This window comes from Pinus tabuliformis, chromosome 3_2 (assembly GCF_031772625.1).
Source record: "Pinus tabuliformis cultivar Carrire ecotype Pingquan chromosome 3_2, CPIR1, whole genome shotgun sequence".
Classification (NCBI taxonomy): domain Eukaryota; kingdom Viridiplantae; phylum Streptophyta; class Pinopsida; order Pinales; family Pinaceae; genus Pinus; species Pinus tabuliformis.
Window position 1 is genome coordinate 626005876 of NC_142302.1, and position 17022 is coordinate 626022897.

Consider the following 17022-nt stretch of genomic DNA (forward strand, 5'->3'; position numbering starts at 1 on the left):
CAAAGAACACCACTCTTTGATTCAAGGGTGGGTTGATTTTAAGTTATTCATTGAAGATTTAAGTTTAACCTTGAATCATATATCAGATTTTTGTGAATTTACACAGCTTCTTAGAGTTAAACATGAGGATGTTTGCATTATGTTATTCTATGATTCACTTCAAGGGAAATGCAAACAGTGGGTTGAATGCTTGCCTGCGGAATCCATTAAGTCATTTCAAGACCTTTGGCTCATGTTTTTGGAGGAATGGACAGATAGGACAGAGGTGGTGACAGAATCTCCCTCAGTTGAAGGTTTTAAACAATGGAATAGTGATCATAGTACAGAAGAAACAAATGAATCTTTTTCTTTGTCCTTATCTTCATATCTGAAATCCTTTGACTGCAAGTCAGAGGATAAGATGAAATTTTTTGATGAAATTGCCAAAGATATTGAGAAAGAAATTGAAGGTTTAGAAGGAAAAATTCAGGCATACAGTTTTCCTGATCATGATTATTATTCTCATAAATTTTTTATGGCTGAACGCATGGAGACTATGCTGGTTCCTCTCTCTTTCACGATTGAGGAACTGAATACTGTGGTTGAAGATCAGTTTGCACAGCTGGAAAGTTTCAAGGAAGGACAAGCTGATCATGTGTTTTGGGACCCTATAGCTGATTACATGGAAGAGTTTTACTCTCCAGTGTTTCAGTTTTCATATGAAGATCAGAGACTATTTCAGTGGCAATGGTCTTTACACTATCACATTGGATCTGAAATCCGATACAGTCAGATAAGATTTCAGTGGCAGCGGTCATCACACTATCACATTGACCCTGAACTCCAGGACAGTCAAAGAAATCAAATATCAGATGAGGCTAATGATTGGCTGCATTGGAAGTTTCATATTGATTGAGCTGAAGAAGTTGAAATGGTTAGGGTAGGTAGGTAGGTAAATTGCAAATAAGCTCAAGGTTGACTGAGCATTTATTTTTCAGTGGATGTAGCTTTCTTTCTCCTACAGTCATGCTGGTCAAGCAAATTTCTGTCTGTCACAAATGGACGAGGCACTGGAGCTGCATGTTCTTAGCGCACCACAAGGGCACACTATCCCAAGTGGAGCCACTGTTATCACTGAAAATGCTGTTGTCAAAATTTTTTAGTCTAGCTTAAAGTCAGGGTATTTTCGCAGCGCCAGAATTCTTTTTAGCAGTTTCGCAGCGCTACCTGTTTGAGTGGTTTCGTAGCGTGCTACGAAACTGGGGATTTGTTTGAGTTTTCAGTGAAGGTCCAAATCCTAGCATGCTTATTGTACAGAGTTCTACTTCCCTCCAGGAATGTTGATGAGAGCAGTGGCAGTATGTTCAAGGAGACACCTTATGATGATGCAGCTATTGTAGGATTGCCATCAAATACATTAAGGGAGTTATCTCTGAATTCTGGCTCATGGGTGATTGTGAAAGATGTACATACTAATGTGGGAGACTTGCAGGAGATTTTGTGTTGAATCCTCTAGACAAAGAATCTATTAAATTTTATAAGTCATAGAGTGTTTGACATTTGGGATTGTCTTTTCACAATCTGTAACTTCTTTCACAAAGCAGGGCGCCACAATGGATTGAAAGATTTGAAAAATATTTATGATAAAGTTCATGTTCACACCTTGTTCATGCTGCGGAGTACTTAGTAATTGTTTTGACAGACCTTGGGACCAGTTTCAAACTTGTAGAAATTGTCCATGAAGGAATTCAGAAATACTCTGAAGCTCTAAAAGCAGATAGTTGCTATGTTGTTGCTTAGTATAATTTGGGGTGGTTTATTAAGAAATGAGCATATCGAGCCTAAATCTGGCTGAGGCATTGACAATGGATGGAAGAAAGAAGCCTTTGATATTGGCTAGTACCAATGGAGTTATTAATTCCGCCTTGCTTTCTGGAGAACATGATGGCACCATGGATGGATCTAAGAAATACAGGGGTTTTTAAAATGACTGATATAAATGAAAATGTCTTGAGTATTATCGAGCACGTTGGTTCATTATTAATGCATATATTGAAGACATGAAAGTGCTCTTTTCAAATGCGGTGATTAATGCCAAGTGTCGAGTAGTTTTATATGCTACAAGGCCGCCATTATTAGTGGCACAAGAGCTGGTTTTAGGTTAACTGGTGTCGTTAAAAGGGTGAGTGCGCATTAAATAGAAATAAAAGAAGGATGGCGCAAATGGCAGAGTTCGAAATAGATGAATTTCCTTTGTCAAGGTGGATGGTATTATTTAGATATTGTCTTCTACAAACGTGGTAACGTGCCGGTTACATGCTCCAGCTGGCGACCAAGAAACTTCTCAAGCTGTAAGCAAGGCTTCATCAGAATTTGAGCTCAAAGTTTACATGCTAGGTGATGCCATGTCCTTTTTGAAGAACATTTCCTTGGATAATATCGCTGAAGATGTTGGTGATTTCCAGCCACAGAAGTTTTGGAGTTTAAAGAATTACCAAAGCACAAGTTAAATTCAGAGGGAGATTGTAAATATTCCAAGAACCATGGCTCTCAGAAGACTTGCGCTACATTAGATTACATTTATCACACTTTTGATAAGTATGTTATTAGTTCTGCACTCTGTAGCGGAAGTGTTAGGGGGGCGATGTGTATTTTGTGGATCAGGATGCTCACATTGCATTAGATAATGGAATTGTGCGATGTCACCATATCAAAACCAGCGGGGATAATTACAGGCATAGGTTATGGAGGGCTTGACAATTTGCTCGAAATTCTCAACAAAGAAACGAACAGAGGATACTAGGATCTCAATTGGAACGAGCCAGGAGGGAAGGATACGTTTGATGTGCCAAGTGCGATATTTTTTAAAGTGGTCGAGGCTAACAAGGATAATGATAAGTACCAGTACTCATGTGACAATAGGGAGAACAGAGTCCATGGATGGATCAGCTTTGATCCCATGGTTGGGTTCTGGGTCATCACTCCTAGCGATGAATTTCGTAATGGAGGTCCAATAAAACAAAACTTGACATCCCATGTTGGGCCAACATCGCTTGCAATGTTTCATAGTGCTCATTATGCGGGTGAAGAGCTATGTCCTAAGTTTCGTTCTGGAGAAGCGTGGCAAAAGGTTTTTGGCCCAGTCTTCATTTATCTTAATTCTTCATCAAGAGAGGCTCACCCATTCTCCTTGTGGCAAGATGCAAAGTTACAGATGATAAAGGAGGTACAAAGTTGGCCTTATGGGTGGCCTGAATCTCCATTATTTAGAAAGAGACCAGAACGAGGATATATTACTGGACAACTGTTAGTACATGATAAATATGTTGTTGAGGATGTTCACCCTGCTCGTTTTGCTTTTCTGGGATTGTCCACACCTGGGGAAAAGGGCTCTTGGCAAAAAGAGAGTAAGAGCTACCAATTTTGGAGTCAAGCTGATGAGAATGGGCTTTTCTCTATAGAAAATGTTTGCCCTGGTACCTACAATCTCTATGGTTGGGTGCCGGGTGTTCTTGGTGACTATATGAAAGAAGGCTTGATTAACATATATTCAGGTTGTAGGATAGATGTTGGGATTTTGATCTATGAGCCCCCAAGAGATGGCCCTACTATATGGGAGATAGGTTTACCAGATCGCACTGCTGCAGAATTTTTCATTCCAGATCCCAAGCCTTGCCACATCAACAAACTATTTCTCAATCATCCTGAAAGGTTCCGGCAATATGGCCTTTGGGAAAGATATTCTGAAATCTTCAAAGACAACGATTTGATATATACAGTTGGGACTAGTGACTGGAGAAGGGATTGGTGCTTTGCACACACATGCAGGATTGAAAATGATGGAAGCTTTCGTCCCGCAACATGGCAAATAAAATTCCAGCTAAGAGGTGTGGAACAAAACAGTCTTTATAAGCTTCGATTAGCAATTGCATCATTAACCAATGCAGCCATTCAGGTTCGATTCAATGATGCAAATATATATAAACCACATTTTGATACCATGCAATTTGGGAAAGATAATGCCATTGCTTGTCATGGAAACCATGGTTTGTACCATCTGTTTAACATTGATGTTTCTGGAAACTGGATCTGTCAACTTATTTGTCTTGTACCCATCCAAATAGCCCGGGCTGAAAACAATGGATTACATCCTCTGCTTGATGGGTTTCAGATACCTCCCCATCACACTTATGCAGATAGCATATCTCTAGCAAACTTGCTCTGTTTTGGCTTATATGACGCTGTGTTGAGTCAGTGGGATGGTAAAATCATGGTGGTCTCATCAATTACAGTTGGTTCATCTATTGGAGGTTCATGTTATAGGGAATGTGATTCTGAATCTCACCATAGCAAAGGTGAAACTGAAGATTGGCAACATCAGCTATTCAATTTTGTGAGAAGTTTAAAGGAACACTGTGGTTTATTTAAATCACACAGCAGTTTCGTAGCGCGCTACGAAACTGCTGTAGGTGATGATTTTAAAGTGCAGAGCAGCTAGTGTGATACTATGAGCGGGAGCTGAGGAAGAGAAGCACCTGTCTATTAATATCACTTACAGCACATCTGAAACATGGCAGCATTCCATGTCTGGGGTTATTAAAAGATTTGGGAACAGGCTGCTATACTTTGGGAGAATGTGGGAAACAAAGACCGTGAAAACAGAGCATTCTTCTTAATCAATTAATAAGCATACACGTAACTAGAATCCAAAGCTAGTTCGTTCTATGTACTCTCCTTCAAAGATACTTCAACCTAAACAGCTAAAGGACATGTGTCAAGAGCCAGAAAAGCATCATGCGACAAGGAGCAAAGATTTAGGATTTTGATTAAATGAAAACCATTTGTGATTTCAGTTTAGACATGTTGTAATTAATAAATTAGTTAGGCACTAGATAGGGATAGTGAATAGCCACCTTCGAGGCTCCCCTCATGCTGGAGGAGGAAGCTCGAGGTGGAGAAGTTTGTTTGCCTATAAAGGGATCAGATTAGAATGTAGAAGTTGTTGGATATTATATACAAAAAAGAGAGTTTTATTGGAGCCAATGTAAGACTTGTTACAGCAATAGTAAACAGTGGTTGTTTCTTCTCAAGATTCTCAATGGATCATTTTGTTCAAATGTGATGTTGGTGTATTCTCTTAATGTTCTTTTACAGCTTTGTTATAACACAATCACTCAGAATTCATATTATATGCTCTGATTTCCTGTGTGTTTGGCAAGCTGTGGTGTTGGTGAAGCATGTTTGAACATCTGATGCAAAGAGCCTTGACTTCCATGAGATGACTGTGATTTTGTTTATTAAATGTGAGAGACTCCATAGCCCAATGAAGACCAATTTGATGTGTGTCCAACCAGCTATATTTTCATAAGTGTGTGAAGAGTTAGCCCTCTGTTGTTGTGATTAATTCTCTATCAAAAAGCCTGTGAGAGAGCCCTCTCTGATTAGGAAGGCTAATTCCTAATCTAAAGTCTGGTCTGAAACAGTTACATGAAATCTTGCTTGGTTGCAGCCCTCAGTAGTGATTTTGTGATAACATTTTGGTGCGTCTGCCGGGAGCTTAAGATTGAATTTCTGAAGGTAGCAGGAGTTCAAATGATTTTCAAGGCTGCAAAACTACCTTGGCGACTCCATTGTTGAAGAATTCAAAGTTATATATTCATGGTGATTCCACTGGAGTTATGAAAGACCCAGAAGCTGCTCATCTTTGTTCAAGGTATGCATGCATTGATTTCTCAGGAATTCATGGTTTCCCAAATCATTTTCCCAAGGATGCATACTTTCTAAGGAATGGTCCAAAATTCAACGGTGAAGATTTAAGTTTAACCTTGAATCATATATCAGATTTTTGTGAATTTACACAGCTTCTTAGAGTTAAACATGAGGATGTTTGCATTATGTTATTCTATGATTCACTTCAAGGGAAATGCAAACAGTGGGTTGAATGCTTGCCTGCGGAATCCATTAAGTCATTTCAAGACCTTTGGCTCATGTTTTTGGAGGAATGGACAGATAGGACAGAGGTGGTGACAGAATCTCCCTCAGTTGAAGGTTTTAAACAATGGAATAGTGATCATAGTACAGAAGAAACAAATGAATCTTTTTCTTTGTCCTTATCTTCATATCTGAAATCCTTTGACTGCAAGTCAGAGGATAAGATGAAATTTTTTGATGAAATTGCCAAAGATATTGAGAAAGAAATTGAAGGTTTAGAAGGAAAAATTCAGGCATACAGTTTTCCTGATCATGATTATTATTCTCATAAATTTTTTATGGCTGAACGCATGGAGACTATGCTGGTTCCTCTCTCTTTTACGATTGAGGAACTGAATACTGTGGTTGAAGATCAGTTTGCACAGCTGGAAAGTTTCAAGGAAGGACAAGCTGATCATGTGTTTTGGGACCCTATATCTGATTACATGGAAGAGTTTTACTCTCCAGTGTTTCAGTTTTCATATGAAGATCAGAGACTATTTCAGTGGCAATGGTCTTTACACTATCACATTGGATCTGAAATCCGATACAGTCAGATAAGATTTCAGTGGCAGCGGTCATCACACTATCACATTGACCCCGAACTCCAGGACAGTCAAAGAAATCAAATATCAGATGAGGCTAATGATTGGCTGCATTGGAAGTTTCATATTGATTGAGCTGAAGAAGTTGAAATGGTTAGGGTAGGTAGGTAGGTAAATTGCAAATAAGCTCAAGATTGACTGAGCATTTATTTTTCAGTGGATGTAGCTTTCTTTCTCCTACAGTCATGCTGGTCAAGCAAATTTCTGTCTGTCACAAATGGACGAGGCACTGGAGCTGCATGTTCTTAGCGCACCACAAGGGCACACTATCCCAAGTGGAGCCACTGTTATCACTGAAAATGCTGTTGTCAAAATTTTTTAGTCTAGCTTAAAGTCAGGGTATTTTCGCAGCGCCAGAATTCTTTTTAGCAGTTTCGCAGCGCTACCTGTTTGAGTGGTTTCGTAGCGTGCTACGAAACTGGGGATTTGTTTGAGTTTTCAGTGAAGGTCCAAATCCTAGCATGCTTATTGTACAGAGTTCTACTTCCCTCCAGGAATGTTGATGAGAGCAGTGGCAGTATGTTCAAGGAGACACCTTATGATGATGCAGCTATTGTAGGATTGCCATCAAATACATTAAGGGAGTTATCTCTGAATTCTGGCTCATGGGTGATTGTGAAAGATGTACATACTAATGTGGGAGACTTGCAGGAGATTTTGTGTTGAATCCTCTAGACAAAGAATCTATTAAATTTTATAAGTCATAGAGTGTTTGACATTTGGGATTGTCTTTTCACAATCTGTAACTTCTTTCACAAAGCAGGGCGCCACAATGGATTGAAAGATTTGAAAAATATTTATGATAAAGTTCATGTTCACACCTTGTTCATGCTGCGGAGTACTTAGTAATTGTTTTGACAGACCTTGGGACCAGTTTCAAACTTGTAGAAATTGTCCATGAAGGAATTCAGAAATACTCTGAAGCTCTAAAAGCAGATAGTTGCTATGTTGTTGCTTAGTATAATTTGGGGTGGTTTATTAAGAAATGAGCATATCAAGCCTAAATCTGGCTGAGGCATTGACAATGGATGGAAGAAAGAAGCCTTTGATATTGGCTAGTACCAATGGAGTTATTAATTCCGCCTTGCTTTCTGGAGAACATGATGGCACCATGGATGGATCTAAGAAATACAGGGGTTTTTAAAATGACTGATATAAATGAAAATGTCTTGAGTATTATCGAGCACGTTGGTTCATTATTAATGCATATATTGAAGACATGAAAGTGCTCTTTTCAAATGCGGTGATTAATGCCAAGTGTCGAGTAGTTTTATATGCTACAAGGCCGCCATTATTAGTGGCACAAGAGCTGGTTTTAGGTTAACTGGTGTCGTTAAAAGGGTGAGTGCGCATTAAATAGAAATAAAAGAAGGATGGCGCAAATGGCAGAGTTCGAAATAGATGAATTTCCTTTGTCAAGGTGGATGGTATTATTTAGATATTGTCTTCTACAAACGTGGTAACGTGCCGGTTACATGCTCCAGCTGGCGACCAAGAAACTTCTCAAGCTGTAAGCAAGGCTTCATCAGAATTTGAGCTCAAAGTTTACATGCTAGGTGATGCCATGTCCTTTTTGAAGAACATTTCCTTGGATAATATCGCTGAAGATGTTGGTGATTTCCAGCCACAGAAGTTTTGGAGTTTAAAGAATTACCAAAGCACAAGTTAAATTCAGAGGGAGATTGTAAATATTCCAAGAACCATGGCTCTCAGAAGACTTGCGCTACATTAGATTACATTTATCACACTTTTGATAAGTATGCTATTAGTTCTGCACTCTGTAGCGGAAGTGTTAGGGGGGCGATGTGTATTTTGTGGATCAGGATGCTCACATTGCATTAGATAATGGAATTGTGCGATGTCACCATATCAAAACCAGCGGGGATAATTACAGGCATAGGTTATGGAGGGCTTGACAATTTGCTCGAAATTCTCAACAAAGAAACGAACAGAGGATACTAGGATCTCAATTGGAACGAGCCAGGAGGGAAGGATACGTTTGATGTGCCAAGTGCGATATTTTTTAAAGTGGTCGAGGCTAACAAGGATAATGATAAGTACCAGTACTCATGTGACAATAGGGAGAACAGAGTCCATGGATGGATCAGCTTTGATCCCATGGTTGGGTTCTGGGTCATCACTCCTAGCGATGAATTTCGTAATGGAGGTCCAATAAAACAAAACTTGACATCCCATGTTGGGCCAACATCGCTTGCAATGTTTCATAGTGCTCATTATGCGGGTGAAGAGCTATGTCCTAAGTTTCGTTCTGGAGAAGCGTGGCAAAAGGTTTTTGGCCCAGTCTTCATTTATCTTAATTCTTCATCAAGAGAGGCTCACCCATTCTCCTTGTGGCAAGATGCAAAGTTACAGATGATAAAGGAGGTACAAAGTTGGCCTTATGGGTGGCCTGAATCTCCATTATTTAGAAAGAGACCAGAACGAGGATATATTACTGGACAACTGTTAGTACATGATAAATATGCTGTTGAGGATGTTCACCCTGCTCGTTTTGCTTTTCTGGGATTGTCCACACCTGGGGAAAAGGGCTCTTGGCAAAAAGAGAGTAAGAGCTACCAATTTTGGAGTCAAGCTGATGAGAATGGGCTTTTCTCTATAGAAAATGTTTGCCCTGGTACCTACAATCTCTATGGTTGGGTGCCGGGTGTTCTTGGTGACTATATGAAAGAAGGCTTGATTAACATATATTCAGGTTGTAGGATAGATGTTGGGATTTTGATCTATGAGCCCCCAAGAGATGGCCCTACTATATGGGAGATATGTTTACCAGATCGCACTGCTGCAGAATTTTTCATTCCAGATCCCAAGCCTTGCCACATCAACAAACTATTTCTCAATCATCCTGAAAGGTTCCGGCAATATGGCCTTTGGGAAAGATATTCTGAAATCTTCAAAGACAACGATTTGATATATACAGTTGGGACTAGTGACTGGAGAAGGGATTGGTGCTTTGCACACACATGCAGGATTGAAAATGATGGAAGCTTTCGTCCCGCAACATGGCAAATAAAATTCCAGCTAAGAGGTGTGGAACAAAACAGTCTTTATAAGCTTCGATTAGCAATTGCATCATTAACCAATGCAGCCATTCAGGTTCGATTCAATGATGCAAATATATATAAACCACATTTTGATACCATGAAATTTGGGAAAGATAATGCCATTGCTCGTCATGGCAACCATGGTTTGTACCATCTGTTTAACATTGATGTTTCTGGAAACTGGATCTGTCAACTTATTTGTCTTGTACCCATCCAAATAGCCCGGGCTGAAAACAATGGATTACATCCTCTGCTTGATGGGTTTCAGATACCTCCCCATCACACTTATGCAGATAGCATATCTCTAGCAAACTTGCTCTGTTTTGGCTTATATGACGCTGTGTTGAGTCAGTGGGATGGTAAAATCATGGTGGTCTCATCAATTACAGTTGGTTCATCTATTGGAGGTTCATGTTATAGGGAATGTGATTCTGAATCTCACCATAGCAAAGGTGAAACTGAAGATTGGCAACATCAGCTATTCAATTTTGTGAGAAGTTTAAAGGAACACTGTGGTTTATTTAAATCACACAGCAGTTTCGTAGCGCGCTACGAAACTGCTGTAGGTGATGATTTTAAAGTGCAGAGCAGCTAGTGTGATATTGTGAGCGGGAGCTGAGGAAGAGAAGCACCTGTCTATTAATATCACTTACAGCACATCTGAAACATGGCAGCATTCCATGTCTGGGGTTATTAAAAGATTTGGGAACAGGCTGCTATACTTTGGGAGAATGTGGGAAACAAAGACCGTGAAAACAGAGCATTCTTCTTGATCAATTAATAAGCATACACGTAACTAGAATCCAAAGCTAGTTCGTTCTATGTACTCTCCTTCAAAGATACTTCAACCTAAACAGCTAAAGGACATGTGTCAAGAGCCAGAAAAGCATCATGCGACAAGGAGCAAAGATTTAGGATTTTGATTAAATGAAAACCATTTGTGATTTCAGTTTAGACATGTTGTAATTAATAAATTAGTTAGGCACTAGATAGGGATAGTGAATAGCCACCTTCGAGGCTCCCCTCATGCTGGAGGAGGAAGCTCGAGGTGGAGAAGTTTGTTTGCCTATAAAGGGATCAGATTAGAATGTAGAAGTTGTTGGATATTATATACAAAAAAGAGAGTTTTATTGGAGCCAATGTAAGACTTGTTACAGCAATAGTAAACAGTGGTTGTTTCTTCTCAAGATTCTCAATGGATCATTTTGTTCAAATGTGATGTTGGTGTATTCTCTTAATGTTCTTTTACAGCTTTGTTATAACACAATCACTCAGAATTCATATTATATGCTCTGACTTCCTGTGTGTTTGGCAAGCTGTGGTGTTGGTGAAGCATGTTTGAACATCTGATGCAAAGAGCCTTGACTTCCATGAGATGACTGTGATTTTGTTTATTAAATGTGAGAGACTCCATAGCCCAATGAAGACCAATTTGATGTGTGTCCAACCAGCTATATTTTCATAAGTGTGTGAAGAGTTAGCCCTCTGTTGTTGTGATTAATTCTCTATCAAAAAGCCTGTGAGAGAGCCCTCTCTGATTAGGAAGGCTAATTCCTAATCTAAAGTCTGGTCTGAAACAGTTACATGAAATCTTGCTTGGTTGCAGCCCTCAGTAGTGATTTTGTGATAACATTAATCATGATTCCATAGACTCTAATGTTGGATTGAAGACCCACCATATTCCAAAAATCGATATGAGGAAGATTGACGGCAAGGATCCCACAACATGGATATTACAGATGGAGCAATTTTTCGATCTCAATAATGTGCAAAACACACAAAAGGTACGTATTGCAACTTTATATTTGGAGCCAAATCAGTTTGTATGGTATCAATGGATTTGCTCTCATAAACAAATTATAACTTGGGAAATTTTTACGGAATAATTGATAGCACATTATGAGGATACAAAAAGCAACACTTTTTTTAGCCAATTGATAAGTCTCAAACAAAAGGGTTCAATAATGGAGCACATTGAAGAGTTCCAAAAATTCAACATAAGGGTAAAAATATTCCAGAGGAGCATAAGATTGATGCGTTCATAGGGACTTTAAAGGATAATATCCAACATGATGTTCGCCTTTGGAAACCTGATTCATTAGAGAAGGCATTCAGGTTAGCAAGAAAAATGGAAAGCAAAATTATGGCATCCAAGAAGCATACCACTCACAACTATAAAAATGGAAGTGTTATTGCCCCTAGTATTCCACAACCTATAAGGTTGACACCACAACAATTGGAAGAAAGAAGAGCAAAAGGGCTTTGTTACAGTTGTGATAGAAAATACACTAAAGGTCATAAGTGTGCTGAGAAGAAATTATTCTACATGGATTGTGAAGAGGAAGAAGAAAAGGAGAAAGAAAGGTCAAAAGAAGAGGATATACTCCAGGAACAAAACCTAGATAAAGAAGAAATGAATTCAACCATATCTTGTAATGCATTGGCTGGAATTACCACTCCTCAAACCATCAAGATAGAAGGACAAATCAAGAAGAAAAAGGTAATAGTGTTGATTGATTCAGGAAGTACCCACAATTTTATTCATTGTAAGGTAGAAAAAGAATTGAATTGCTTCCTATATCCAGTACCAGAGTGTCAAGTGATGGTTGCAAATGGAGGAGCAATAAATTTCTCTGGAAAGTGCCATAATATCAAGCTATCCATGGGAGAATATGTATTGACTAGCCCAATGCTTTCCATTCCAATGGGAGGTGCTGATGTTGTACTAGGAGTCCAATGGCTACAATCCTTGGGTACAATATCTTTTAATTTTCAAGAAATTTTCATGAAATTTTCTGCGGAAGGAAAGGAAGTTGAATTAAGGGGTATTGCAGGGAAACCAAGAAAGATAATCAGCTCTAACGGTATGAAAAAGCTTCTAAAAAAGGAACAAAGAGGTGTAATTGCACAATTATGTTCGCTAGAGGTTTCCACATCGAAATCATCTATTTCTCCAGATCTCTAAAAAGCCTTGGACAATCATTCCAAGGTATTTGAGACTCCCAAAGGTCTCCCACATATTCGTGATCATGATCATGCTATTCATCTGATTCCAGGAAGTGTTCCTCCAAACATCAGGCCGTACAGATATCCCTATGCCCAAAAGAGTAAAATTGAACGTATGGTTGCAAAAATGCTAGAGGCTAGTATAATTCAACCTAGCCAAAGTTTTTTCTCTGCTCCAGTAGTATTGGTGCACAAGAAGGATGGATCATGGCGCATGTGTCTGGATTATAGGGAGCTCAACAAGCTCACTATTAAAGATAAGTTTCCCATTCCTGTCATTGATGAATTACTAGATGAATTGCATGGATCCATTTACTTCACCAAGTTGGATCTTCGTTCAGGATATCATCAAATCAGAATGAATACTGAAGACATTCCGAAAACAACATTTAGAACTCATGAGGGTCATTATGAATTTTTGGTCATGCCTTTTGGCCTTACTCACCTTCTACATTTCAAGGTTTGATGAATTCCATTTTCAAACCCTTCCTTAGAAAATTTGTGTTAGTATTTTTTGATGATATACTAATCTACAGTAAGTCTTGGAAGGATCATGTTGAACATGTTGACAGGATGCTACAACTATTGGAGGAGAAACAATTATATGCAGAAAGATCCAAATGTTTCTTTGGAGTACAAGAGGTGTAATATCTGGGTCATATTGTATCTCATGAAGGAGTTAAGGTAGACCCTAGAAAAATTAAAGCCATTAAGGAATGGAAAATCCCCACATCCATAAAGCATCTGTGAGGATTTCTCGGGTTGACAGGGCATTATCGCAAGTTTGTTAAGAATTATGGGAGAATAGTAGCACCTCTAACAACATTATTGAAGAAAGATGCATTTTCATGGACTCTAGAAACAACAAAGGCCTTCGAACATCTTAAAGAGGCAATGTGCCAAGCACCGGTCTTAGCTACACTGGACTTCACAAAAACCTTTATTGTGGAATGTGATGCTTCAGGAAATGGAATTGGTGTTGTTTTAATGGAAGATGAAAGACCCATTGCTTTTGAAAGTCTTCCAATCAAGGGAAAGTTTTTACACAAAGCTATTTATGATAAGGAAATGTTGGCAATACTACATGCACTTAAGAAATGGTGACCCTACCTAATGGGAAGACACTTCAAGGTAAAAACGGATCATGATAGCCTTAAATACTTTTTAGAACAAAGATTATCCTCTGAAGAGCAACAAAAGTGGGTCACAAAGATGTTGGGTTACGACTTTGAAATCATCTACAAAAAAGGGAAGCAAAATGTGGTGGCAGATGCACTCTCAAGAAAGGATGAGGATGTGGAAGCATTGTTGTGCGCCATTTCTATTATCCAACCAGATTGGATAAACGAAGCAAGGGAGGAATGGAAGAATGATGGAGAAGTGTGGGCACTTATTCGAAAGTTACAACAAGATTCTAGTACATCTGATACATTTAGCTGGCAAAATGATTCATTATGGTACAAAGATCGCTTATACCTCTGTAAGAATTCCCAACTCAAACAAAAGATTCTTATGGAATTGCACACTTCTCTCTTAGGAGGGTACTCAGGATTTTTAAAAATTTACCACAGGATTAAGAAGGAATTTTTTTGGGATGGCCTTAAATCGACTATTCAAATTTTTGTGGTGGAATGTTTGGTTTGCCAAAAAAATAAAGTTGAAACAATTAAGACCCCAGGTCTATTACAACCTTTATCCATTCCAAGCCAACGTTGGGAGGAGGTTTCAATGGATTTTATCACAGGTTTACCCAAGTATGAGGGAAAGAGTGTCATCATGGTGGTAGTTGATAGACTTACCAAGTATGCACACTTTTGTGCATTATCACATCCATATAAAGCCAGTACAGTTTCTACTGCATTTATGGAAACAGTTCAAAAGCTACATGGAAACCCAAAGATTATTGTAAGTGACAGAGATCCCATTTTCACTGGAAATTTTTGGAGAAAATTATTTTCTTGTCTCAGTACTTAGTTAGCTCATAGCTCATCTTATCATCCTCAATCTGATGGAAAAACTGAGATAGTAAACAAATGTTTGGAAGGATATCTTCGTTTCTTTGTCTCTAATAAACAGACACAATGGGTCAAATGGTTGCCTCTAGTTGAATGGTGGTATAACACTTCCTTCCATACAACAACAAAAATGACCCCATTTATGGCACTTTATGGATATCAGCCACCATCCATCACATCATATTTAAGAGAAAATCCTAAGGTTCAAGTAGTGGAACATCACATTGAGCATCAACAGCAAGTCCTCCAACTCTTAAAGGATAACCTCATGTTGGCGCAGAATAGAATGAAACAATAGGCAGATCAACATCGCAACGAAAGAAGTTTTGATGTAGGTGATTGGGTATTCCTTCGGCTACAACCATATAAACAAATGTCCCTCAAGCAAGCTAAAAAGGATAATAAGTTATCACCAAAGTATTATGGTCCCTACAAGGTGTTGCAAAAGATTGGTACTATGGCATACAAATTGGAGCTTCCTGCAGTTTCTCAAGTGCACCCAGTTTTACATGTTTCATGTTTAAAGAAGGTTATAGGCGACAAGCTCCTAGTTCAAACAATATTGCCAGAAATTGACAAGGAAGGAAAAATTAATTTGGAACCGGAAGTAGTCACGGAAATAAGAACTCGATAGCTATGAAATCGATCAATTTCGGAGTATCTCATTAAGTGGAAGAACTTATCCACTAAAGATTCCACATGGGAGGATGAGAATTTTATACAGAAGCATCGAGAACTACTCAAATGTTGAGGACAACACTTTTTTAAAGGAGAGGGGCATGTTAGGTCACTATAATACTAGTGATTACCCCATTACTATTGTAGTTGTATCCCTTATTAATATTGTTGTGCCCCTATTGTCCCCATATTGTTATTATTGTGCCCCATAGAATCCCTCTATTGTTATTTTTGTGCCTTTATATTATTATTGTTAGGTCGGCTGGGTTATATTGTGACTCCTTAGACTCCTATATATAGAAAGGAGGTTTTGTCATTTGAATCATCAAAGAATCATTCATATGTGTAATGTAAAGGAGGTTGCCCCCTCAAAGAGGCTGAATTCTAAGGCGTTGATCTATCTTTTCTATCCTTTTGTGAGCTAGTTTCATAACACAATCCTTTATTTCTAAATGCTTAAAGTCCTAAATTATGAAGGCATGCGCCACCAACAGTTTGATGTGTCAATAAAATTCCAGAGTGTAAAAATACTTCGTGTTGTGGGTGTGGATGTTGTCAATGTCTAGAAGAAATTTTGCCACTTCAACCAAAAGCTCCTCATCATCAACCAAATGTAATTCAAACTTAACCTATACTTCTAGAATTCACAAAGATTTACATTAGGGGAATTTTGAGGTCTAAAATGGGCGTCTTAAGGGAAATAATAAAATACTAGTAAAAAAAATAAAATAAGATCAGTTATCCCACTTGGAGGGCACCCAAGTGTGGCATCTATGCCATAACATTGAACTGCCAACGAACGAATTAAAAGGGGGGTGTGGCACACCCTCCAAATGGGAGTCAACATGTTTAGAAGAGTTGGTTAGAATGACTACATATGACATGCACTCATGGGAGGTATGATACATCATGCCAGTTAATGGGTGGGGGGCCTTGGAAGTACACCCAGACTTTTAATCCGCCTTCGAGCCTATTTCAATCATGATTGAGGTGAAATTTATGAGAAGTATAGGAAATAATGAACTAGGGTGGCAAGGGAAGGAAAGGTTATAGGATGTGTTAGCGCTTGAGATTTCACCCTAGGCTGAGGAAGGTAAACCTTCAAGGCAACATCAAACCATTTCACCTCGTAGCTATCCCTACGGGGTATGAGAAGGCTCTCTCCGGTCAAACTCGGTAGATCTTTCAATAGGATGAGCTGACCCAATTAGGAACACTGATATTAGGCTAGTAAACTGATAAGGAGGGTTGATTTAAAGTTTTTGGGGTTTTTTGGTGGCGATTGGAGGGAGTGCAATTCAGGGTGCAGGGATTGAGCTCAGGTTTTGCAGGTGGGTCTTTGGGGCAAGGTAGGAGTTTGTGCTGATGCCTTTAGCTGAGATGGATGATCAAGGAAGAAAAAAGAGAAGCTAAAGAGGGCAAACAATGACTTTGAATCCTCTCTAGACAGTGGAAAACATAAACATTAAACAAATTTGAAAGCTGAGCATGGCAAGCATGAATTCAAACTTTATCACTTCATTTGTTTAATAAGATGCAGTAAAGAAAGAGATGGAACACATAAACACACTTACAATTACAATAAGAGAACACACCATCAACACAAGAGTCCACAAGAATCCCAATGATGTCTGCAAAACCCTGGTCTTCCTTTTCCTCAAATTGCAGAGATACAAGTAAAATATACAATAGGAGCTTCTCCCTCAA

The 17022-nt window shown here is 38.8% G+C and overlaps 3 protein-coding genes across 3 annotated transcripts in view; 2 read left to right on the plus strand and 1 right to left on the minus strand.

The window, feature by feature from the left end:
• The window catches only part of LOC149182187 (ABC transporter A family member 2-like), a 74126-nt gene that overhangs the window by 26702 nt on the left and 30402 nt on the right, over positions 1 to 17022 (minus strand). The gene's annotated exons all lie outside the window — the stretch shown is intronic.
• LOC149182188 (putative rhamnogalacturonate lyase B) lies at positions 2877 to 4655 on the plus strand. The gene is made up of 2 exons (XM_089417975.1): positions 2877 to 4372; positions 4557 to 4655. Exons 1-2 carry the CDS (start codon positions 2939 to 2941, stop codon positions 4653 to 4655), a joined length of 1533 nt encoding a protein of 510 aa, XP_089274101.1. The 5' UTR covers positions 2877 to 2938.
• LOC149182189 (putative rhamnogalacturonate lyase B) lies at positions 8611 to 10389 on the plus strand. The gene is made up of 2 exons (XM_089417976.1): positions 8611 to 10106; positions 10291 to 10389. The coding sequence occupies exons 1-2, from the start codon at positions 8673 to 8675 to the stop codon at positions 10387 to 10389; spliced, it is 1533 nt and encodes a 510-aa protein (XP_089274102.1). The 5' UTR covers positions 8611 to 8672.

Coding starts and splice junctions, on each gene's coding strand:
- LOC149182188 (XM_089417975.1), top strand. CDS start 2,939: ATGGTTGGGTTCTGGGTCATCACTCCTAGCGATGAATTTCGTAATGGA. Junction 4,373..4,556: donor AACATCAGCTATTCAATTTT/GTGAGAAGTTTA, acceptor GAAACATGGCAG/CATTCCATGTCTGGGGTTAT.
- LOC149182189 (XM_089417976.1), top strand. CDS start 8,673: ATGGTTGGGTTCTGGGTCATCACTCCTAGCGATGAATTTCGTAATGGA. Junction 10,107..10,290: donor AACATCAGCTATTCAATTTT/GTGAGAAGTTTA, acceptor GAAACATGGCAG/CATTCCATGTCTGGGGTTAT.